The 25,356-nt window shown below is 39.9% G+C and overlaps 1 protein-coding gene across 1 annotated transcript in view; it reads right to left on the reverse strand.

Moving 5' to 3' along the window:
• Positions 1 to 25,356, reverse strand: part of gabbr2 (gamma-aminobutyric acid (GABA) B receptor, 2) — a 177,927-nt gene that overhangs the window by 57,481 nt on the left and 95,090 nt on the right. The window contains exons 4-10 of the mRNA XM_069695489.1: positions 18,470 to 18,571; positions 13,335 to 13,400; positions 12,724 to 12,912; positions 11,717 to 11,959; positions 6,464 to 6,524; positions 990 to 1,070; positions 1 to 48 (exon numbers count right to left, since the gene is read on the reverse strand). The exon at positions 1 to 48 is cut by the window's left edge and continues 103 nt beyond it. Coding sequence (XP_069551590.1) covers positions 1 to 48; positions 990 to 1,070; positions 6,464 to 6,524; positions 11,717 to 11,959; positions 12,724 to 12,912; positions 13,335 to 13,400; positions 18,470 to 18,571 — 790 coding nt within the window. The remainder of the gene's footprint in view (positions 49 to 989; positions 1,071 to 6,463; positions 6,525 to 11,716; positions 11,960 to 12,723; positions 12,913 to 13,334; positions 13,401 to 18,469; positions 18,572 to 25,356) is intronic.

The raw sequence follows: 25,356 nt of genomic DNA on the forward strand, positions 1-25,356 counted from the left end.
GGCGCCGCTGCAGACGCACAAATGTACGATCCTTGGGAGGCTCCACACCTATGAGAAAAATAAGTTTTATATAAAAAAGGTGTCTCAGAATAAATGAGTCTCAAGAACAGAATTTTAAAAATGTTTACTCAAATGCTGAATTTCACAGCAGTTTTTCTGGACATTTTAACTTTCTTCAATGAGGTTTCTCAAAATAGTGACACTGCACCAGACATCCAGTTATTTGAGCTCCATTTCCTGGTTCTCAGTGTCCCCTAGTTGAGTGCATGTTTCTCTGTGGTTGTGGTTGGGCCCTGCACTTTCTTATCTTTTGCTCTATTTTTCTCCCGCCAGTGTGCCAATCGATCGCAATGGCATCATCTTACACGTCTCCACTTACTGTGGTCAACGATGTGGAAACAAGCTTTATAGATGGTACAGTCCTAGTTTCTGTGTGTGGGGTAAGGCCGAGAAGATGGAGAAAGAGTGTGAAGGGGGAGAATAGCTAGGAGGATCAAACAAATTGCAAAATATGTCAACACAGGCAAACATGGGAGGGGTGAAAAATGGACCGGTAAATAATTTAGCAGATAGAGGACAGTTTAGAGTGGTGAGTCCCGACACTGAGTGGTGGTGTTGTCCGAGTGTGTCTGAGTATTTATGTGGGCTGCAGGGAGTTTAGGTTCAAGTGAGCAAGTGAAAAGAAGAGGAGAGCGCTAAAGTGGTAAGTGGTGGACCTTTAGCCTACTGTATAGGCATATAAAACACACATCAGAACACCATTTTTTTCCCTCTCTATAGTTTTACATCCCTCCGTCAGTCCTGACTCTGCAAAACACAAGTCCAGGAAAACACACACACACACACACACACACACACACACACACACACACACACACACACACACACACACACACACACACACACACACACACACACACACACACACACACACACACACACACACACACACACACACACACACACACACACACACGTCTTCTTCATACCTTGGAACCTGATGGAGTTGTTGATGAGGTCCAGCACGTCAGCGATTGCGTTGTACTCGCCCACCTTTACTTCTTGACCCTCTGTTGAAAACAAACACAAATATGGACACATTGAAATAAGTGTATGTACTAAACCTGTCCAATTATTATGCACTTTCAAAGTAATTAAATCTGCTACACAAAACAGCTTTAAATGCTAGCAGCAACAATAACCCCGCAGGATCACAGTGACATGGTCAATATGCTGGTTGTTTGCAGGTATAATAATTCTAACCATTTTAACAGTCTTAGTTTAATATGTTGACATGCTATTATTTACTATATAGAGATAAAAACAAAATATGGCTAAGGCTGATGAGAACATTTTAGTTAAAATATTAAAGACACTGATGGTGTCGCCTGAACTCAAATGTCTGGACATAACATCCTGGCAAACCATTCACTAGTTGTTAAGAAACTTCACCAGATACCACAAATTTCAATGTCATGGTGGTGCTCTTAGAGAAAAGTCTGGGGAATCACCAAAGCCATTAGGGACACCACTGGGAACCATGAATGTCTGTATGATTTGTTCCAATCCACCGAGTAGATGTTGAGATACTCTTTCGATGAATGAGTGTAAAGGTTGTCGTGTTGGTGGCACTAGATGAAACATCAGGGACTCACCAAAGTCGCAAGGATTTTTCCTTTGGGGAACACGAATACGAAATATCATGGCAATCCATCCATTCAATTTTGACTGGCCAGTAGACTGACATTACCGTCCCTACAGCCACACTGCTAGCAAGGCTTAATGACATGCCCAACACTCAGCTTCATGGTTACATCAGTTCTTGTGGGTTTTATAACATGAAAATTATTTAAGCAGCTAATGTAAAAAAAACCAGTGTTTTTTTCAATTTTACTTCTGTTTGATCTAAACCGTTGAGAGGGGTATATTCTTAAAGATTAAGAAGAGAAGTTTCTGAGTCCAACAAATGTCTCAAGAAAACTAGTTTGGAAGCCAATCCTGGTCCAAAATTTACACAAGTGTGATGTTAAAACTTGAAGCTTCCATTGCAAATAAAAACATAATGGACTTAGTTAATATTTAAAACTAAACTTTACCATAATTATTTAAACAGTAATTACATTTTACACACCGTATTTAAAACGAGGGAGGACGCTTGGATGTAATTTTAAGAATTTCTTACAATTTCTAAGTAGACTTGTTTATGGAAAAAAACCATATCCGATACAAATTATTATTCCAATCAGAGCATTTGAACATATCTGTAAGGGATCTTTAATTAACCAATGAAGTGATAAAACAAAGAATCATGGTTACAAAGCAGCTTGGCAGGTTCATAAAAGTGTGCATCAGTTAGCTATATAGTTTTGCTTTGTTCTACAACCTCATAGAGAGCTTTTAATCACAAAATCTTCCCAAACCCATTGTCAGGGAAATTCTATTATTCAGGCCAGAGATATTCTGAGACTCCTCAGCGCTAATCAACATTCATCTTGGACAGTTAATTCATTAGGTTGGGGTGTCCTTACGGGACCCTTATCCCCCATCTAGGGAATCAGAGGAGTTCAGAGTATGTCTGGCCTGGACAATAGAAATTCCCTGACATCCATCAGTGGCTTAACAACATGTCCAAAACATGAATGTTAAGGCAATCAGTAAGATCAAGTTCTAAGACTCTCAATTGGTAACTTTCATTTCAGCTTAATATTTTCAGGAAGGGTTTTTCCTGTTTTATACAGTCTCAAGTTCTAGTTTATTTTACCTTAATGAAAGTCAATGACAAGCAGCTTTCGCAGAAACCAGCTAACAGGCAAAGACAAAAGAGCCTTTTGTCTGCAAATGAGACTCCAAATGATCACTATAAGAATTTTCAGCTGATGTTAAAGGAAACAATAGATGCAGCCATTCATTTGTATTTATTTTGCAAACTGCAATGGCTTTCGTACTTGCTAGATACATTCAAGGGATTGTAAACTGCTGTAAACCACACCCTGGCATCTGTGTTCTCCTCAATAACAGCTTTTTCATGGTTTAGTGTTTTCTCTTTTAGAAACAATGAGTCTCTGGTGTACTATTGGAGGAAGCATGACCTTGTCAGACAAACCTGGGCATTCACTCATAACGATTACTCACTTATGAGTGTACACCAGAGAGGAAGGGGATGGGAAGGGGGGACAGATTATCCTGATTTTTGTTTGTAAGCACTACAAACAACCTGCAATTTCTTCTGGTGTGCATGCACACATCTCTCTGCTCCTACCTGTTATCACTCTCACAGTCCCATTGAACTGTTCTGCAGGAATGTCCTTGACTAGGAAAATAACAGACAATATCAGCTATTGCAGCATCAGAGGGCACTGTGTTCCCCTCTCTGCGAATCTCCTCATCTGATCTCCAGTTCTGACATCAAAGCATCAGGAAATGTTGAAAATGACAGACTGTACGTAACAATTTAAGTAGAATAAATCAAATTATTAAGATGTGTATTTGTTATTTATCAGGGTTGAATGAAGATCACTGGCTATGTTTTCCTTGACCACATTCTTTGTTAGAGTCTAAACAGCAAAAGTGATTGTATATCAGCATTCCTCATTTGAGATGTTAAAATGCTATCACAGCACTTATCACCAAAGGGTATATAAATGACTGCAGCAGGCTGTTAAATTTAACCTGTCGCTCAGTCTATGCATTGACATTTCATGTTGTTTTTGTTTGATTATTTTTTGAGAAGATTGATTGTAAGAATATGCTGATTAAATTTAAAGCACTTCATGGCTTGACTCTGAGCAAAATTCCTGAACTGCTACTACCCCAAACCACAGCGCAGCCTCAGATTTTCAGTCACTCAGACTCTTCTAGCTGTTCCTAAGACCCGGCTCAAGACTAAAGGCGACTGAGCTTTTTCAGTCAGGGTCCCTCAGCTCTCAAACTAAAACTTGACTATCAGTGACATCTTTCAAATCACTTTGTCAAATGCATATTTTCAACAAATAAAAAAAATCAATTTGAAATGCTAAAACATACATATCACAAGTCCACATTTCTCTTATTATCAGGCAACTTTTTATCAACACAATCTGACACATCTTTTGTAGCAGTGTTTGTGAATGTGATTAAGGTAATTTAGAGTTATTTTTCTGTGAGGTTCACATTAGTTTGTCTTTGATCAACTGCATTTCATTGTATTGTCTTGTAAGATCAGTAAAATTCTAACATTGAAAAAAAAAAAAAAAAAACGCTGCTTCCTTTACAATCACTGGTGGTACAGTTCAATGATATTCTTGTGTTAAGTTGAAAGGAATTTGAGAAGACTATTGCCTAGAGGTATACTGACAGCAACAGGAGTGTTGCAATATAACATTCCTGTAGAAGATTACGGAAAAGCAGGAAATTAATTTGTACTTAGGGTTGTGTGTTGTAGCTGGTGAATCATATCAGATCTAAAACATCTTAACCTTTATCCACACACATTACAGCTTCACCTTTCTGATACAGTATATATATCATTAAGCCTCTCCTCTCTTCACAGAATGACAGAGGCCATGTTTCCTTATCTAGCATGACTGGCAGTGTGTTGATTTAAAAATCTGTACTCAGAGGGGCAGCAACTAAGATCAAGACCTCTGGTAGAGAACTATCTCTTATCCCCATGAGAGACAGGGGGAATAAGAGCCATCGAGGCCCCTGACTAAGAAAGTCTGACAGGGTAAAATGGAGGATCAGAAGAGGAGGATAGATGATAGGAGGATCACTCCCTTTTGAAATATTCAAGCTGGGGCTGTCCCTCTTGTCCTCTACACCCAGCTCAGGATCTTGGTGTGTCAAAAGGGTGAGGAATTCACAATTCCTGACAAATGAGGAAGAAGTGATGGTGTGACCATCAATCAGGGATGGATGAGATATAATAAGGCTAAAAGAAGATGGTGCGAGATACCCACAGTAGAACAGGGGAGGATTTGATGGAGGAAGTGAATGCTGGAGACACAGTGGACAACAAGGTGAGGAATAGGAGAAAGGGGAATATCAAGAGGGGAAACAGAGAAACACAAAGACAATGAAGTGGGCAGCTATATGTCACAAATTAATGGAAATGTGTACCTGTGACTGAGGCTGAGACATTCCTGTAATTTTTTACAACATTTCTCCCCCCCAAAAAAAATCATGATAAAAATGATAACATCCACTTTCCTTGCTCTTTCAAAGCTACCAATTCCTTTAGACTGAGTCCCCCATCATCTCGCAACCTAACATGTAAACCTGCTGTAGAGAATCTCTCTCTCACTCTCACAAATGCACATGAACATAAAGTACTGACGCAACATTGAATACTTTTCCTCACCCTCTAAACATACATTTTCTCATGACAGCCCTCTGTCTGCAGTCACCAATAAAGACAAACACCAACATGTGCATGAGCACACACATACTGCTCTCTATATTTATTCTGCTTTCAGACAGAAAACACACACACACACACACACACACACACACACACACACACACACACACACACACACACACACACACACACACACACACACACACACACACACACACACACACACACACACACACACACACACACACAGTGTGTGATGTAAGCAGCCAGAGGGATCAAGCCCCTCTGCAGTAGGGAAGATAAGATGGTTAAGCAGAAAGGCCTGAACAGCATCATGCAGTGTGCTACATACAGTCTGGGAAGCCTGGGAGATGGGAATCCCCTGCATCGAGATGCAATCTCTGGGTTATTCTCCCACTCAGCAGGCCCTGCTGGCTCAAAAACAACCTCAAGGTGATGCTACCATATGACGACAAAGAGTGATGAGGTATGCTTTTCACGTATATACGTCCATGTGTACATCTTACAAACAGAGTTCCTTGTAATTTAGAGTTCCCCTAACCTGCAGCGACATACAGAAGGCTCGTGGAGACTTTTATCACCAGAGAAAAAGGACAGTTTCAACAATTCATGCTTATTTTTTTTACACAAAGAGCCCTTCTGGTCATGTGAATATTCCGCTCCGGACGAACAAGATAAATGTGTTTACAAAGCTTATTCAAATATGTGCAATCTTTTGACCTCCCTTTCTTGTTAATATGACTTCTAATTGAAGCCAGATAGCTGTGGTAATCCTGAAAAATGTCTAAAACAAACTTAGGTCTTCTTAAACACAAATGTGAGTGGATTCAACAAATTATGGCAATAATTCTGGCAGCAGCTTGGTGGAGTCGGGTTGAGAACAAGTCCATATAGCTACATTTGGGTTTGACAGGTGCCCGAAATACAATATGGCAAAACACAGTTCTTGATGCTCAATCAATGTTTTTTCACATAGAAAAGAAAAATAGATCGAGCATTACTATTTGTAAACAATGAAAACAGAAGCCCTTAAATAACTAAGACATGAGAAGAAATTGAGGCAAGTTAATCTGACAAATACAGTAGCAGCAGTGTCACACTTACCTTGAAACTGGTTAAATTTTATTGTGCCCATCCTTTCTCCATTACGAAACATGACTTGACCCTGAAAAAGAGGAATACAAAAATATAATATGTATCTTTGATGTATAAATACACACGCTATACATATATATTTTAAATTGGAAAAACATGTTCTGCTGAAGAAGGTGCAGTCGAAGATGTAAGGCGAATTCAGCAGAAAAAAAAATAGATCAGGGCTTCTTCAACTAAATTTATGTGCAGTGTTTTCCTGATACTTGAGCGTTGGCAGGAAAAGGGCAGAGTCTCGGCTCCTGCACACTGCATCTCATTTGATGAGAACTAGCTGAAATTGATCTGTTTATAGAGGTAAACAAAATTATCCTTCGGCCAATTCATTTGCTAAAATCCTTGGAACAACATCGGGTCAGCAAGGCAGCCTGATTTAACTGTGTTTGCTCACTTAGCATTGACACAAATCTGGGCAGCATTAAAAAAAAAACACATTTGGTTGCTGAAAAGTCCAGTCATAAGCCAATCCTATTTCTTAATACTGACAAAAAGGTTTGTTTATCTGTCAAACAGCCAACCTAAAATGGCAAAAGATAACAATGGAAAGACTCTGATTTAAACTCCACAGGAACAAGATAAGAAATTTCAAGCCAAGGAGCATCTGGCGAACACTCACAAAGTAGACAAAAGCAATTCAACTTTTGGCATTATCGTAAGACATTTCCAAATCAATTGCGCTTCTGTCACTTCATCTTCTCCCAGGTTTCCTATTCTTTCTCTCTCTCTTGTTCTATATTCTCCTTCCCACTCCATCTTCTCTTTATCTCTGTCTGCCTCTTCATCTACCAAGACTGTTCAATTAATTCAGCCCGCCATCTGCTTACAGCGCTCCTTAATTAGGCATTTAACTGGGTTTACATATAGTATTAGTGGTTGGCTGACAAAACAGGTGAGACAGACAGACAGACAGACAGACAGACAGACAGAAAGGTAGGTAGGTAGAGAAGGAGGGAGAGAGGGAGAGGGAGAGGGAGAGAGAGAGAGAGAGAGAGAGAGAGAGAGAGAGAGAGAGAGGGATGGATGGATGCATGGATGGATGGATGGATGGATGATTAAAAGAAAGCTGGAGGGAAATGTGGGGGGAAGGATAGAGGGGGAGCTGGAGAGCTAATTTTGCCTCAAAAAAGTGGCAAGCTTTGAAGTAGCAGAGCAGAATCCCTCCCCTCTGTTTGAATCCCAGTCTTTGTGTGGCATCTTTGATGTTTGTTTGAGTGTGGCGTACGCATACTCGTCTATGTGTATTCCTCGAACAAGTTGTCACATGAGGTCTATGCACATGCATGTGTCCTTGATGTATACAGGTGCAAGCTACTCCTGGGACACGAGATTCTCCAGAGCTGTTTTTACCTCGGTGATGTACAAAAGATTCTCTGCTACAAATGTCACACCAAGTCAATCTGACTTGTCATCACTAACAGGTTCCTTTTGTTACACACAGCTCTTTTCCACAATATGCTATGCAATTGTGCCTTAAGTGTAAGTAGGACTGTACAGCATACCTCAGTTCAGCTCATTAGGTATGACATTCAGATAACTGTGGTGTGTAAACAGGGTCAGACAACATAGGTTTAAAATAGGAGAACTTGACTTTAACCCCTAATGACTTTGATTGTTTCTAGGTTTCTAGAATAGCATGCTACACATGCTCTCACTCCACATTAGCATTGCTACCACAATTGCCCTTCACATCAGCAATTCTGGAGCTATCAGAAACCTTACTTAAATGGCTTGTAGTTATTTTTAACGCCCCCCCAATGTGTTCTCTCAAGTGTATACACAGTTTGAAGAATTTGCAAAGTATATAAAAAAAATATGCAGAGGCACCGACTCTGACAGTCTTAATTGGAAATAAATGTCTTTGCTACAAAGATTAAATTAAGAATTTATTGCAAAGCCTCTTTCTACAGGGTATCATGCATGCTATTATGCAGCTTAGGCAACCTCAATGGACTACATTGAACCAGACAGGTGTGCCTTGGCTAGTATTCAAAGGACATTCAGTCCTGTGTCACAGCGGTGGCTGATGGAGCAATCACTGTGTCTGGGCATGTGTGTGAGTGCGCTAGTGTGTGTGTGTGTGTGTGTGTGTGTGTGTGTGTGTGTGTGTGTGTGTGTGTGTGTGTGTGTGTGTGTGTGTGTGTGTGTGTGTGTGTGTGTGTGTGTGTGTGTGTGTGTGTGTGTGTGTGTGTGTGTGTGCATGTGTCTGTGAAAATGTCTTTCTGAGGTGAGATGGTGGAGGTGGCCAGGTATCACTTTGTCTGTGGAGGTGAAAATGCTGTCAAAGACAAGAGTGCTAGGGTCAAATGAGATGTCAGTTTGTGGGCTGCAGGTGTGACATCCTCTGGGTTTTCAAGGATTTAGGTGGGAACACAGTTGATGTGAATGTAACAGTTATGCCAACACACATATGCACGGACACATTACAAGAGAAAATAAGATGCACATAACCCTCCCGCTCTGTCTCACCTCAGCCTCAGGCTGTGCTACTCACTTACATTACCCAGAATGACACTGATACCAACACAATGACCACTGACCACAGATAAAAAAAAAAACAACAACAGCAAACCACACCTAAACCCACACTCTTGTCAACCTCCAATCACAATCTGATGTGTTTCTTCCCATGCAGCCCTCCCAGGTGGATTCCAGTGTACATTCTTTTGTGGTTTTAGCAGCTATCTGCACTCTCTACACCCTGGAAGTCTCTCCAAGCTTAGGTCAGATCAGTACAGAACGGACATGGTTTGGTCCCGGGAGACGTATGATCCCATATGATTAAGCACACATACACAGATAACATTTAAACCAAGCGGAAACAGCCAGAATGTGTCATTTTGCTGGTGCTTGCACATTAATTAATTTTATTATAAACCGGGTACAAGTCATTGCAATTTACAAGAAAATCGTTGTGTAATGGCTGCTTTTGAAATCTGAATTAGAAAACGGCATAAAAGATGAATGCAGCGTAGAAGGGAAATTGCCTCCCTAAGTCTTTGTCGTGTGGGTGGAAGTTTCTATGTGCTACGTGTGTGCTACATACAGGGAACGCTTTTGATCTCATTTCATGTAATCCCTTAAAAGAACAGTCATAACGGTTGACACATCTTAAATCTTCTGGTATTTAATTCTTTCGCAATGCCAGTGTCTAACATTGTTCACCATATGCACAATAGTCTCGCTTGTAATTTCTTATTCTTCTGAGGATGGCTGTTGTCAAATCATCATAAAATGAATTTAGCTGGCTAAACAATATTCTGTATGTAAATTATGTTTTGTTTTGTTTTGTTTGAGGATAAGCATCAGCAAAACAAGGGCATGCAGATTTACTGTAGTTATACTGACAGTTTAAACTGTGACTTGTAAGTAAATAGTAATATACAAACTGTACACTCTTTATTATCTCAAATTCAAGTGGCTCATTTTCTTATTTCTACATCATTTACATCACTTCATTACTACCTCGAGATAGCAAACTAACTCCGAAGGACAAAGTCCAGCAGCATTCATGAGATTCATTGACAAAGTGAGACATGAGTGATGGCTCCTCCGAAAAAGTAACTAAGTACTAGATATTTATGTACTATACATAAAAGAGATTTTACATATAAATATCTTATCAACTACTTAAATAAAAAAAATTAAAAAACTGGTTTTGACTTTTACTCTGGTACTTTCAGAGAGAACGCGCTATATGCCGCCTTCTTCAAAATAACCACTAAACTGCAAAGTAGCATTTTTGTTATGATTTTTTTTTTTTACATTGTGATACCGCTATATTCACTTAATGATTTGACTCCATTATTCCACCGGTGACGGGCATTCGGCACATAAGTATACAAGATCAATATGAGCCAACGCGTATGAAAGGGGGAGAATAAGTTTGCAAGCCTCCTCAACCAGCATAACAAGATTTCATCTGCTTTTATGTGCCTGGAATAACAAGTGAATGAAATGCTACAAGGCTATTGATATTCCTGCGCTGCTTTGCTTCTCTGAATCTTATAGGGAAGGCTCAATGTGATCAGTAGCCCTGACTGGCTCTGTGCTGAGAGAGGTGAGAGTAGAGGGATGCTGAATGATGACGGAGGATTTCGTTTGGTGCTGCAACACACAAACACCCACTGGGACGCCAGCCACAAAGGGCCTTACAATAATAAAAGCCTGTGCTGATTTTTTCTCTCCTTCTTGTTCCTTCTTGTTCTGTTGACATCTTTATTGTATTTGAATTGGTATCTCTGTGTTATTAGCTGTCTTGTGTCCCATCTTAATTTCCCCCTCTCAGCCTACAGCATTTATTGAATGTTAATGTGCAGAATGCTGAGTATTTATCAAACACTGCACCTCTGTAATTTTCCGTACAGCTCCTTCGTTTTCATATCCTCAGTTGAAGTTCAGGCCATTTATTTGTAGCCCCTGTTATAAATATGATATAATACGAGTAATGTCCTGGTGTACTGTAATGTACATGCCCACTGGCTGTAAGGCTTGGAGCAGCATGGCATCCTGTAATAACAGAGTGGCCTTTACTGGGCCAAGGGAGCAAGAGATATCCTTTAACAGCTCAAGAGAGTGTGAGTACACACACACACACACACACACACACACACACACACACACACACACACACACACACACACACACACACACACACACACACACGCATACAGTACACGCACAACTTGTAGCTAGCATTGCCACCAGGATCAATCTTGAATGCAGTAGAGTGAGTCTGTAGCACCAAACAACATCACCTCAGGTTTCATTCAGAGACAAGTACGGCTCAGTAACCTTCTCTGCAAACCAGCGTGTCATTTTACAGAGCAGTGATAAATGCCTCTGAGAGCTATTCTCGCCACAAACATATATAAACAGCTCTGTTTTTATTTTGTGGTTTTACATGCATGTGCACTATGCATAATTGTTTTTCTCCCTGAGCTCCAAATTATGTGCCACATCAGTATTAAGAAAAATGTTTTGTCGACATGTAATGTGTAGCATTTGACAGTTTGTGGAGTATGCTTGTGTTGGCATATGTCAGTCAAGTGTAAACAGCAGGGGCTCTGGTAGCAGTAAAAAAGTAAAGTAAAAAACAAAATCAACAACATTTTAACTCCAAGGGTGTCAGACTATTTTTATATTGTGCCATACACTTTTTTTTATATTTGACTCTTCTTTCAAACAGCAATCTGCTCCATAACTCACCGTAACACCGTAGAAGTTGGTCTCATTCATGACATCCAGCACCATTTTTCCTACTTCGCGGTCATCCACGGTGAAGTTGTGGTAGATGTTTTGCTTTTGTTTTATCCGAAGCAGTTCCATCACTCGCGTCAAGGTTTTAGCAATGACCCAGATCCCATCGTAGGCAAAGCCGTGAAACTTGCTTGCCTCCACACCTTTCTGCTGAAGCTCTCGGCTATACTCCCTCTCGTACTCCTTAGGGGTCTGAAAGAGAAGAAGAAGAGAGGAGATTGAGCTGAGAAAGTATCCATCAACACATTTTTTTTTACCGATGTAGTTTCACTACAGAAGAGCATTAGTGTTATATAATTTAAAATACATTATAATTTTTGTAACATGGACCAAGGTAATAGACATTTCCACACAATTTGCGATGATAGAAAGTTTGTATAAATAAGTTTGCGTTGAGGAAGAAATGCCCCTGTGATTGATTCAGACTGAGGAATTAAGTTTAAAAACATGCATCTGGGCTGTCTTTTGGAAACAAAGTTCTCTGATGTCTCCAAAGACTTTTCTAAACCCAATTACAGGAACACTTTCAACAGATGCTCTCAAATATAATCACAGGGAAACCTCAGGATGCAGTCACAGGAGTGTTACAATTCTATAAATAGAAAAGGAGAAGTACAAAAACCTCCAGTGATGACTCGGCTCAGAGCTAAAAAAAAAAAAAAAAAAAAAAAGACAGCTACAATTTAGTTCAGAAGTAAAGACCCTCAGACAAAATTGAACAAAAAATATTTTCACAGCTCACTGGCACTATACTCACTCAAGTTTCACAAGTGCACACTATAAATCTCACTTACAGTAAACATCTGGCTCCACTTCCACCTCGTCACTAATAAAGTACCACTTACTCTGGTACCGTTCATTTTTTCTCACTTGGTTCAAGTCTTATGCCACATTCATTTACTTGTGGTAACATGTACAGTAAAGTCTTCTGGAGCACAACAGTGGGTGTTACTCACCCTGTCGGAGATGCCCTTGATTTGCCGAGCGCTGAGCGGCTCAAAGTCCACACTGATGTATCCCTCCATGGCTGTGAGCAGCTTCTTGGTGGTGCAGTTGGTGCTGTTGGCCTGTTCCCACCAGTTGCCCTGGTACCAGCCGGGGATAATCCACTGATATTTACTGCCAAACATGTTCAGGTTATATGCCTGGGAGGGTTGCAAAAAAAGAGGTAGAAGCAATGTAAGAGCAGGGAGATACAGTTTGAGTCTAGTGTCAACTGAGCTTGAAGTATTCCTGACAGTCAAATACACAATGAGATCAAACCATTTAAAGTCCAAATTGTGAAGCCAAACAATTCAGCTCAACCTAATTTGACCTGGACAGAATTTGTTTCTGTCTGCTCAGAACATAAATGTCACAACACACTGCATTTTAAACATTTTACTATTATATATATTCACATTAATCCCATAAATCAGATCGCCTCATATCAAGCTCGTGTTCAAAGCAGCGCAGCACAAAGTGTTTTTCAAATAAAAGCCTTTTCTGATGGAAATTAGTAAGACTGATATATAGCAACAGCAAAGTTGATGTCCAAGCTTTCATGTATGACTGAATGTAGACTTACACAGCAGAAGACTTTGGAGGCCAGGTGCTCATCAAACTGGCCGATAATGATTCTCACATCGTTGTCCTGAAGAAAATAAAGATGTAGTTAGCAAACACTGATAAATATAAGGCACAGAGCAGTGTGGAATTTGTATGACATAAAACTGGATGATTATACAGTCAGTATTATGTTGCACTGCTGTCACCTTACAGTGTTATTATGTTCGAGCAAGATTTGTATTGTGACCTTGTGACTCCTTGGCTTTAATTTTGTGAAACCTGCTGGGCTCTCCTGTTCGTAAACTCCTATGTCCTCTATTCTGGAACGTATTCTTTGGCAATACAGAAAGGAAAAAGTCCATCTGTTGTAGGATCAGTTTTCTTATTTGTGATGCCGCCATCACAAGAAAAATGTGTTAACAGATGGACAGAGTAAGCTATGTTGCATGTGTTTTATTTTCACTACGTCTATGTCATCAGTAGCTGCAGAGTATGTGTGATCTGAGAGGCAAACCAGTAGTGGAGAGGCAAAGGCAATACGAAATCACAAAGTTCATAACAACAGAGACACTGTTAACGGGCAGATTTGCTCGCCAACCAGTTTGGAGAGCACAAATTTGCAAGGCAATTCAGAGCACATGGCGTGGTGGTTGACTCTGTAAATGATTCAGATTTCCCAGGTGGAAATTTTCCATGGTGGGAAAAAAAATCAGGCCATGCCATTTGGTGAGCAAACAGATTTGTAAAGTATAAATAGAAGCAAAGGCCTGCTCACACACACACACACAAAATCATTCCATCAAAAACACTTCAAAACACACACACACACACATGCAACAAAACCATCCCAAATATAATCGAATAATGCTGATACAGGTTTGATGAATGTACATCTAGTCAACAAGGCTGGACGTGATTTCTGATGCTCTGACAAGAGTCTGTCATGAAGCTCTAATTCAACACTGACAGTGCAGACAGAAAGACAAAACATAAACAAAACACATTCACTCACTAAGCAACATAAAGGAAATCTGAAGACTGACATGAATACATTATGTTACTGAACATTAAACTGAATGGAGCAGTGACTATATTAGTCACCAACTGTCATTTTGTAGTAGGACTCTCATTTGTGAGGAAAACATACTCAATATTTAGTGTGTTTTTTGCTGTGTGACTGGATAAAATGCTTTACATTACTACTATACATTACCATCAAACATAGATTAAAACCTTTCAGAGATACTGCTGACTTCACCAAGGGCATGATAAGGTGTGTATTTTTGGTCTGAGCTTAACTGTAATTAAAAATGAAAGGTAGGGAGCTTTAAAAAAATAAAATTTTAAAAAAAACAATGACGACTAACACAAGCTGTAATTTTAGTGAATCTACAGTATCCTGCTGTCATTCTGGGTAATGAGAAACCATTACAAATACAGTTCATTAAGTCATTCCTCCGGCAGTCCCTACCATATGTCATACATACTCAGATCAGGGGGGCAACCAATCACTGTCATTTTAATTTCAGTCTCCTTAAGGCAATCTAATATATTGCTGCAAGGCTTGATAGATACAGAAAATACATCTATACAGGTTCACTGCATATGGGCCCACTCACACACTGAAAAGGATGAGAGCTTTCAGAAAATTGAGTAGCTCAGTCAAAAGCCTTCTTTGGTGGTTTTTCATCAGAGCCAGAGAGCATGCTGGGGCATTTAAGGGGTCCTTTGTGAAAAAAAAAACCTAAAAAAACGTAACGATTCACTGCTCTGGCACTGTCACAATGTGTGTGTGTGTGTGTGTGTGTGTGTGTGTGTGTGTGTGTGTGTGTGTGTGTGTGTGTGTGTGTGTGTGTGTGTGTGTGTGTGTGTGTGTGTGTGTGTGTGTAAATGTGCAAGAAGGGCAGGTAGCAACTCAGAACTTTTCTGGGGGAGCACTCTTGCGTTATTTTGTGTGTGTGTGTTAGTGTGTGTGAGCGAGAGAGACATCGAGACATGCCAGCGGCTACTCAATAACACTGCTCTTCCCTGAAGGAAAGGCACTTAACCCAAATGACTCCAGCAATGGCCAAGGGCCACAGCCTCAGTATAAATCCTAGCCTGCCTGGCAACAACATGAAAAGACTGCGTAGTTGTGGGCAAGGGCATGAGTGAGCGTGTTGTGTTAGTGCATTACAGATGGCCTGGGGCACTACAGGGCCCCAAATTACCCTCATTGGTTGAGCTTTTATATAACTGTAACAATAATTGTTCTCAAAGAGGGTAGTGTCGAGGGCAGCCTTGACTGCTTTACCCGTGACAGGGTTGTTTGTAACTTCGTAATGGTGATTTATATGTGATAATGATTTGAGTAATATTGTACCTCATAAGCCCAATCAGGCACTTGTAAGGCTTATTAGGCACACACGCACACACATAGACACTGTACTAATGGTGGTCTTTTATGAGCTTGTGGGAGATGTGATTTGTAGGCTGGGAAATGTGTAGCTTCTGCCCGCTAAAACCATCCCCCCATCCGTCTGTGGTGATTACTGTGCAGCGAGTGTGTACACATGAACAAATACTTACTCTCGTAGGATGGATTTATGTGCGTGTATGTCGGATCAATAATTGATCCAAGGTGAGCACACGGTTATGACCATAAACTTCATATTAATGTCTGAACTGCAATTAACAGCCTGGTGCTTTCAAAATAAAAGTCGCTATATATCAGCATGCATCAACACATACAGTGGTGTTAGAACTAGGATACAGTGTGGATTGGTTGTCTAAGAAGGATGTGAAAAGGTCTGATTGTGAGAATCTTGCTGCAGCTCTGTGCTATTTGGAGATTTGGACCAGCAGAGGTGCTTCAGTTTCATCAGTCACAAAAAGTCTTATGAAATGGAAAACTTTCTAATAATATTATCAATGCAAACCATTTGTCTTTGGTTGGTCCTCTGTGTCGATATGTCCACAAGACAATGTGGCATTTCAACATTTTTATGATTATTCTATTATTACATTATATCCTCTAATCATGGCCATACAGTAACTATTACACAGGTTAAAGTAGTTGTGGCCAAGGGTGTCTCCCTTTACACGTATGATGCATTTATCTAAAACACCTTTAAGGAGCATTGACTTGTAATCATATTAGAAAACTGGCTTTTTTTAAATCAAAAGTTAAGGTTGGTTTCAAACCACTAACTCTAAACCAAAACAACTACATTTACAACCTGTGCAAAAGTTGAAGATGAAAAAATTGAATAGTATCTTCTTGAATATTGTGGTGGCTAAATAGAAGAAATTAAAGTTTGTTAACAAATCAACCACATCAAAGAGTATAATTGGCAGTATCATGTGTATGGTGGGATGCAAAAAGTGATGCATCTGAGGCAAAAAATAATGTTTAAAAAGAAAAACGTCATCCCTTGGTGTGTCAGACTTGAGGGGCAGGAGTTCTGAATGTATAATAAATAATTAAGTTACAATAAATAATAAAGTGTTTCAGTCTTAATTTAGATTTCAGGACACTTTTTCTCATGTGGCCCTCCATTGAAAGCAAGCTGCCTAAACTGCCTCTCAGTCACGAAAAATGATAAAGCTCTGGTCTGTAAAATATCTGCATGCATTGATATTTCATGTTCAAACTAAAGGAGAATAAACTAAATTGTTTAATTGTTACTAAAAATAAAAAAGGTAAGAGTGTGTGTGTGTGTGTGTGTGTGTGTGTGTGTGTGTGTGTGTGTGTGTGTGTGTGTGTGTGTGTGTGTGTGTGTGTGTGTGTGTGTGTGTGTGTGTGTGTGTGTGTGTGTGTCTGTGTACGTCTGCCCTTGTTTTGTGATGTTTCGTCAGCCTGTCCAGTAACAAACAGGGAACTTGGGACAGAGAACCAGAGATAAAGATGAAAAAAGCAGAGAGCTACAGAGAAATGTAAAGTGCTGTTACAAAGGAATGCCTGTCTGCTTTTTGAATATTTCAGCTGTAATATCGCAGATGTGAGCGCTCTATTTGTGGCTCACACAGTGACGCCACGGCCCTCTTATCCTCCCCTACACCCCCTCCTGCTCCACACACACAATCATAAAAGAAAAGGCCGGCCTTCACAACGAAATCCTACGTACTTCTTCAAATTACGTAGCTGTCGGGAAGAGAGCAAACCACTGTTGTGTGTGGAGCAGGAAACAGACCATTATGGTGTCAAAGCCCCCCCACGATCCCATCCACATGTTCCGAAAAGATTTCGAAGCAATGCTGTGATTTGCATATTTAGAGTTGATGAAGGAATAGTGGTGTCAGCTTAAAATGTCAGACCTCAACGTGCAGAGTTACACATATATTTTAGGAAAGACAGCATATCTTCCTGTTCCCTTTCTATATCCCTCTGTCTCCTCATCTCTCCACCGTATTTCTTTTAACCTGCTCCATCTTGCATACGTCATGTCTTCCACCCACATATCAAGAGAGAATATTTTTCTCCCACTACACTCTCTTCACCCGACATCGTTTTTCTTAGTGTGCCATTTCCTACTAAAACTTCCTTAAACAGCTGTTAAGCTCAGTTAAACTCACTAGCTACTATATTGTTTTGATAATTTAGCTATTAAACTGTATTGAAATCTAAATTTAATGTGTTTTTTCCTAAATCAATAAATTGATCAAGTTTGTAAACATGCACGTTAAAGGCAAGATTAAATGGTGTAAAGATGTACAGGCTTAATTTCTCAATATTGAACCAATTAGTGGTCTAATTTGGTTGCCTCATTTCAATTTAGAGAAAAGAAGAAAACATCTTTTTATTTCCTGTATGCATGTGTATAGGCTTAAATGCCCATCCAACATCCATTGGTCAGAGCAGGTTATTAGAGGTCACTGTATAAACCTCCCGGTCATGACAGTGTGCTCATTAGAGCTCCACTTGTCTCATTGTGAACGGCCCAGTCACAGAGAAAGACATTTATTAGATAAAATACTCATCATCTATGATTTCCTTTAGAAGACATAAACTCACAGACAAATAGAGGAGGAATATGTCAAAAGAGTATGACACTAAAGTCAATAGGACAAACTAATTTGGTGTATCTGAGAATTACAGTTAAATTGACCTCGCATCATTTCCTTTTGTAAAAATGTTTTGTTCCAATTGTTAAGGGCCCAGCCACGATCACTTACCTTGAGCTTTTTGACATTGACACAGGGATCATTGGAGAAGCTCTCTGTATCTGCGATCTGAATGTCTGCTTTCTCCAGCTCATTAGTTAGATCATTCCTCACCTGAGAGAGCCGGAGAACAGAGAGAGGGGAAAAAAATAAAAAAAATAAAGAGTAAATACATGAGCAGGGTTGATATATTATATAAGTGAATATATTTCTGCTGGCTTATTTAAAATCCTGTTGTATACTTGACATGTGATTTTCATTTTGCAAACAACAGATGTTGAGAGCAATTCAACACAGACATCATGTACACTTCTTTTAGAATTTAATATGAAGAGAAGAATGGGAACCTGACAGCAGGATGACACAAATTTAGAGGAGTATATTTTTCTTCAGAATGGTTTCACCATTCCATACTTATTAACACTTCCAGTTTTCAGATCCTATGTTTGTATACGTACAACCTATATATATATGTATGCAGCAATACAAAGCAGTAAAGCGAGTCAGATACAGGCCATCTAATGTTCTGAAATGCTGTCTGCCTGTTGAATCTTAAACTGAATGAAATGACAGAAAGACAAGCAGCTTGACATTTTAGCATGGCAGAGAGGTACAGTATCAGCTACTGAAGATATCAAAGCTGTCGCCCTTCTGATTTGACTCGCCCTGTTCAACGAGGAGTTGTAATTATCACAATAAATCCAGCGCACATTGGTCACAGTGATTTGCATTTGTTTTTCACGAACAAGACATGAAAGAACAAACGCACGCTTTAAATTATCTTTTCTGGTTATCTAAGGCTTGACAAAAAGTAGGCATATGTATAGCACCGTGGATGTATGTGCAGCTGCCGTATATCTGCTTTGATGTATTGATTCAGGGGAGTAGTGGGTAATGCGATCAGAAAGGAAGGAGAATGGAGCAGGTACCCCACTGGGATGGTGAGCTTGAGGTGTTTTTTCATTCTGCCTCACATGCTATGATTCGTCCCTCTCTTCCTTCCTTTAAGCTACAATTTTAGATTGGAATTTTTTTTCACAGCAGATATTTCGACTTGTCATAGCAGGAAAACCACAGGTGTAACTAATAACATTAACAACGGCTCTGTTCCAGTAAGGCAAGGTGGTGATCCAGCAAGCACAATACAACCTAAATGGAATGCAGCCATTATTATCATCATGAGCTACACCTGTTTAAGAAGTCAAAATGTCTTCATGAAAAGGTCTGTGTTTTTTTGCGCTGGGTTACACTGCTGACATATCCTGCTCTCTCTCTGGCCACATTTTTTTGGATGTCCTCCAGCCATGCCCTGCGGCCATCAGATTCCCCACCCCCACCCAAGAGCACAGCATTAGGGGCTTGTTGAGACAATCAGAGAGTGTGTGCACTCAGGCACATGCCAAGCACAGTTGGCAGTGACAACATATAACAGCTAACAGATGAAGGCCCTGATGGTTTGCCCTATATTTCTCCATGCGCATTATAGTTTATACCCATATTTATGTGTCCTACATTGCTTCAACCACATATCAGTTAATGCCTTGGAAATGAATTAAACACACACTGCTCCTTAAAGTGATACTTCACTGAAAACTTTAGCTGGAAAAGTGGCTCAAGAAGGTTTGTCGTTTCCTCACTAGAATGAAGTTTGGTCCGTTTGAATTCACATTAGAACCCTCCCTATAGCATATACTTCCAGTAGAGTTTCAAAGCTAGATGAAAGGCGACCTAAATACTAGCAAACAGTGCAAGACCAATTTTGACAAAAAATAACGTCGAAAATACTGAAATGAATGGTAAAGAATTAGATTATAGAGGGAGTGTTTTGAGAACTTTCTATGGGAATAGAAATGCTGTTTATTTTGCTGTTGAAATGACGGCAGATTCAAGATGAACAAACCTTTGTTCTCCGCCAATGAATATGAGCTTCAACCTTTCAGACAGTCCCTTGAGAAGGATTTTTTTTTTTTGTGATTGTCAAAAATGCTTGATTTTGCAACAACTTAAAAAAAAAAAAAAAAAATGCAGGCATATTGCAGGATTTGGGAAAAATCAAGGGGAAATTTAGGGGATTTTTTTTTTAAACTTCTATCTAATACAGAGAGAGAGGCATATGTAATCACTTCCAATGATACAAACCATACTGCTCATCACGTAAATATTTTAGGTCTGATCTTTTTTTTTTTTTTTTTCAAAATTTTTGGAACTAATGGCCTTAAAATTCCTGAGTTTAGCTTTACAAAGCAAACAGTCTGTGACGGCAATATAGAATACGCAGGCTACATCTTCTGTAAAAAGAAGTACTTTGAATGCACAAAGTGCAATCTCTTCCAAGTGGAAATGTGTATAAAACTAATTTAAGACATGCTTAATTTCCCCGATAACCCTGTCACTTAATTTTTTTCTGGTCAACCAGCATGTGGTTTGTTTTGATGATAAGAGAAGAAGTCGCTGACTGTCAATGAAGTGACTTTATTTTTATAAAACAAGTTTTTCTTTTAAAGGCTGTGTGCCTCGGTACCTTCAGCAGAGCTTATATTGAGTATATTTTTAAGGAGAAATTGCGTAAATTTTGCAAAACTGAAAGTTCCCAAAAATACTGCTGAGATTGCTTGAATTTGCGTAAATTATTGTGATCGCAAGGTTGTGATTTCCTGGAGGGACTGGACAGGTTCCAGTTCCAGTATCAGTTCACTGAAGTATCTTTGCTACAGCACATCAAAGTGGTGCGAGGATATAAAACCAGGAAAGCTACCACATCACTATTACCACTATTACTATTCATACAACTGTTAAAATTTGGCATTGCAATGTAAAATAGACTATGTGTTAACAACGGAAATTATTGACATTTAAAAATCTGACTCCAAACAACCTCAAATTTATTTCCCTCATGTCTCTAGATGTTGGTGATCATATTCGACTCATCCTCTGGCATCCCAGAGGGAGTTCTAAATTACGCTGTACATCACTCACTCCTGTACAAACATTCTCTCCAATGTACTGCTCACTGATCTGAACAGGGAGGCCAGAGTGGATCAATACAACCAGGTTTTGCTCTTGAGTAACAATTGGCTTGGTGGTCTGGGCACGGTACAATGCCCTGTTGTGTTGTGATGAGTTGAGTTGAGTTTGAGCTAAAAGGTCTTCCTGCTGCATTGCTAAAAGGAAACCAGTTTGGACAAGAGAGTGATGGCAGCTGGTTAGCAGTGTTTGCAAAAGTGTGTTGGAGCAGCACAGGTTTATGGAATAATAGGAAACAATCACATACAGACGAGGCATGCAGAGATGAAAGTTTGTGCTGTACAGCAAAATAAACTCACAAACACACACAGGAGCACAGTGGCTGACACACAAAGCTATTCACCTCCAGCAATAAAACCCTTGTTACAGAGGGATTTTTATTGGTTTGATTTTGTGTTTCTTCCACTGAGATGGAAAAGGACAAATGCATCTGTGTTGTGCAGGACTGAGTGAGTGAGTTAGATAGAGCGAGAGAAACGGAGGGGACAGATGGATTGAAAGCTTGTAGGAGGAGAAGAAATGAGCAGCTTTGCTGGGTAACAAAAACGTCCACCATTGTTTGGGGCAGCCTGGGAATCCCCAGCAGCATACACAGAAGAGAAATAATCCTACTGCACTTCTGAGCATGCGTGTATGCACGCACACACAGAAATATGAAAGTACACACCCACTCATGACAGACAAAATGATCAGATACATTCAGCTAGATGTGCTTTATGCAAATGTATTTATCTGCAAACACAGTAACATGCACAATATATATATATATATATATACAGTGCATCCGGAAAGTATTCACAGCGCTTCACTTTTTCCACATTTTGTTGTGTTACAGCCTTATTCCAAAATGGATTAAATTCATTTTTCCCTCAAAATTCTACACACAATAGCCCATAATGATAACGTGATAAAAGTAACACGTACATAAGTATTCACAGCCTTTGCCATGACACTCAAAATTGAGCTCAGGTGCATCCTGTTTCCACTGATCATCCTTGAGATGTTTCTACAACTTGATTGGAGTCCACCTGTGGTAAATTCAGTTGATTGGACATGATTTGGAAAGGCACACACCTGTCTATATAAGGTCCCACAGTTGACAGTGCATGTCAGAGCACAAACCAAGCCATGAAGTCCAAGGAATTGTCTGTAGACCTTCAAGACAGGATTGTATCGAGTCACAGATCTGGGGAAGGGTACAGAAAAATGTCTGCAGCATTAAAGGTCCCAATGAGCACAGTGGCCTCCATGTGAAGTGCTGTGAATACTTTCCAGATGCACTGTATATATATATATGTATATATATATATATATAAACTAAATGAAGATGAATTATTGAGCTGAGGACATTGAGGGATTCCCTCAGATTCTTTCTGGGATGAATCTGACAGAATGAGGTATCATCCCACACCTTCACTGCATATGGATGCTGACTGTAGCCTGAAGTGCGGCATAAAGTCAAATCTATTTAAAACAGCTCTCTGGCTTAGTTTTTGTAATACATTGTCTGCAGAGGATACAAGGTCATACACTTGTTTTTTAACTGAAGCACTGTTACATGTTTTATACTGTGCAGAAAAATTTAAAAAAACTTCATAAGGGTTAGAAAATGCAGACGAAGAAGTGACCTGTGTATGCGAACTAGAGATGCAACTATTAGTCGATTGACAGAAAATAATATACAGTACGTTGTAAAGCAGGGGTGTCAAACTCATTTTAGTTAAGGGGCCACATACTGCCCACTTTGATCTCAAGTGGGCCAGACCAGTAAAATCATAGCATAATAACGCATACATAACGACAATATTTCTCTTTGTTTAAATCATTGGTGAAGATTTTTGGATGATAAACCCTATTTTAAGGTCTTTCTACAATAAACTAGAAACATAAAGACCAAAAACTCAGACATCAGCCCACTGTTTATCCGCCTGGGCTCTCCTCTGCAGATTCCCTCGCTTTGTGACGCGTTTGACGTCAAACGCTTCATAAAACGAGCAGCGAGCGCGGCTGCCTGTGGCACCGAGCGCTTCTGCCTCCAGAGCAGACGTTGCATTTACGCTGTTTTTGAAGCAATTACTGGATCGATTAAAAAAAAAAAATAACAAAACGTTTGTACTCATAAACCTCCATATTCTCATAGAAATGCAATTTATGTCTTTCTGTAATTTTCACACTTAGCAAAGTCATCCGGCGGGCCGAGCTGGACCCCCTGGCGGGCCGGATCCGGCAACTTTAACTTCGGCACTGGCATTTTTGGAAAGCTCAAGTCGTGCAGTTTCCGGGGATATCCATTTTATCTCTGATAAATACTCGCTGCACTACTGGGTTCATCGGGTTCATCGGGTTAACCTGTGCCACACTGCACACTTCAGGGGACACAGCAGCCTCAGTAATAACATCCCACGTGTCATTGTTTTTAACCAAAGCCATTCCTGAGGAAACACTTTTAAATTTTGTTTCCCTTTTTTTCCACCTCAGATACTATTGTTTCAATTTCCGCTGTTTTGTAATTTTTGGTGCCATCTCTGTCAACTTCTCTTCACTCTCTCTTCACTTCACCGCTTTCTTCATGAACCTCCTGACAACCGGATATCCTTATATGGAGAAATGGGGGCGTGGTAGTATGCTAATAGCAGAGCGCAGACACGTGCCTGTCACTTTAGAATTCACTAACACACGCAAGGTGGTGAGAACAAAATTGGACGGTGCGCACGTGTCAGGAATCGAAAGGTGATTTTGCGTGCGCACTTACTTTGTGCGCATAGTAAGAACATGTCAACGCACGTCTTAGTGAATGAGGCCCAATGTGCTTAAGGTAGCAGAAGGTAGGCTATCAAAAAAAAAGTAAGCAAACCCTCGGTTTAACAACCTCCTTTAGCAGCAAAAAACTCAAACAAGCATTTCTGTTGGCTTCAGATCAGACCTAAACAACATTTATGAGGAATTTTAGATCATTATTTTTTCAGAACTGCTTCAGCTCAACCAAACAGAATATTGTTAGGTTGTCTGGTGTGGAGAGCTCTTTTGAAGTCGTTCCACAGTTTATCTACCAAATTATGGTCTGGACTGGTCAATTCCAAAAGATTTTCTTTGTTTAAAGTCATTCTGTCGTTGAGAGGTTTTTTTTCAACAATTTAAAGTCATTGTGCCAGCTTCTAGCGAGTTTCACCTGACAAACAGCCACCCTGTGACTGACCAGTACGACACCTTGAATTATTGTTTATTACAATGACGGCAAGCTGTCCAGGACCAGAATCACATCCTTCAGGAAACTACAGACAGACTTATGCGAGTGCTCTGATGCAAACAAGTGAGTAGCTTTGAATGATTCAGACCATACTGGAATGACACTGTGAGACAAACAGAATGCGTTGGTCAAACCTCAGATCACTCACTCATCATCAGTGCTTCACAGTGTGAAGCCCCACTGCAATGATGAGTCTGATGGCACATGTGTGTATGTGTGTGTTTATTGGTGCAACGTATACAAGAGTGTTAGCAGTTGTTTTTTATCATTCCATCTGTCTGAGTTTTGTGTGAGTGTATACGCTTTTATAGTGTATTGTATTTGTGTGTCCAGTGGTAGATTTAGAACATACACAAAACAGGATGAGACGTAGGCATTTTTATGCAATTTGAATTTTACTAATATGGCGGTGTGATGGGTCCCTGAACACATCTGTCTCTCATACTGTGCATTACATCGCCACGCAAGTCACACAGTTCAGACTATAATGCCAGTCCATGGCTTATACAAATGGCAAATGGTTGCACAGATGGCTTCCTCATGGCCTTACATGTCCTGTACAATAGCATGAATGAGTAAATCTGAACAGGCGTTCGCACAACATTGCAGAATTATTTATAACGATCAG

Source organism: Brachyistius frenatus, unplaced genomic scaffold (genome assembly GCF_029030835.1).
Source record: "Brachyistius frenatus isolate BFR_SWC_R1_liver_20210118 unplaced genomic scaffold, ASM2903083v1 Contig_2, whole genome shotgun sequence".
Classification (NCBI taxonomy): domain Eukaryota; kingdom Metazoa; phylum Chordata; class Actinopteri; family Embiotocidae; genus Brachyistius; species Brachyistius frenatus.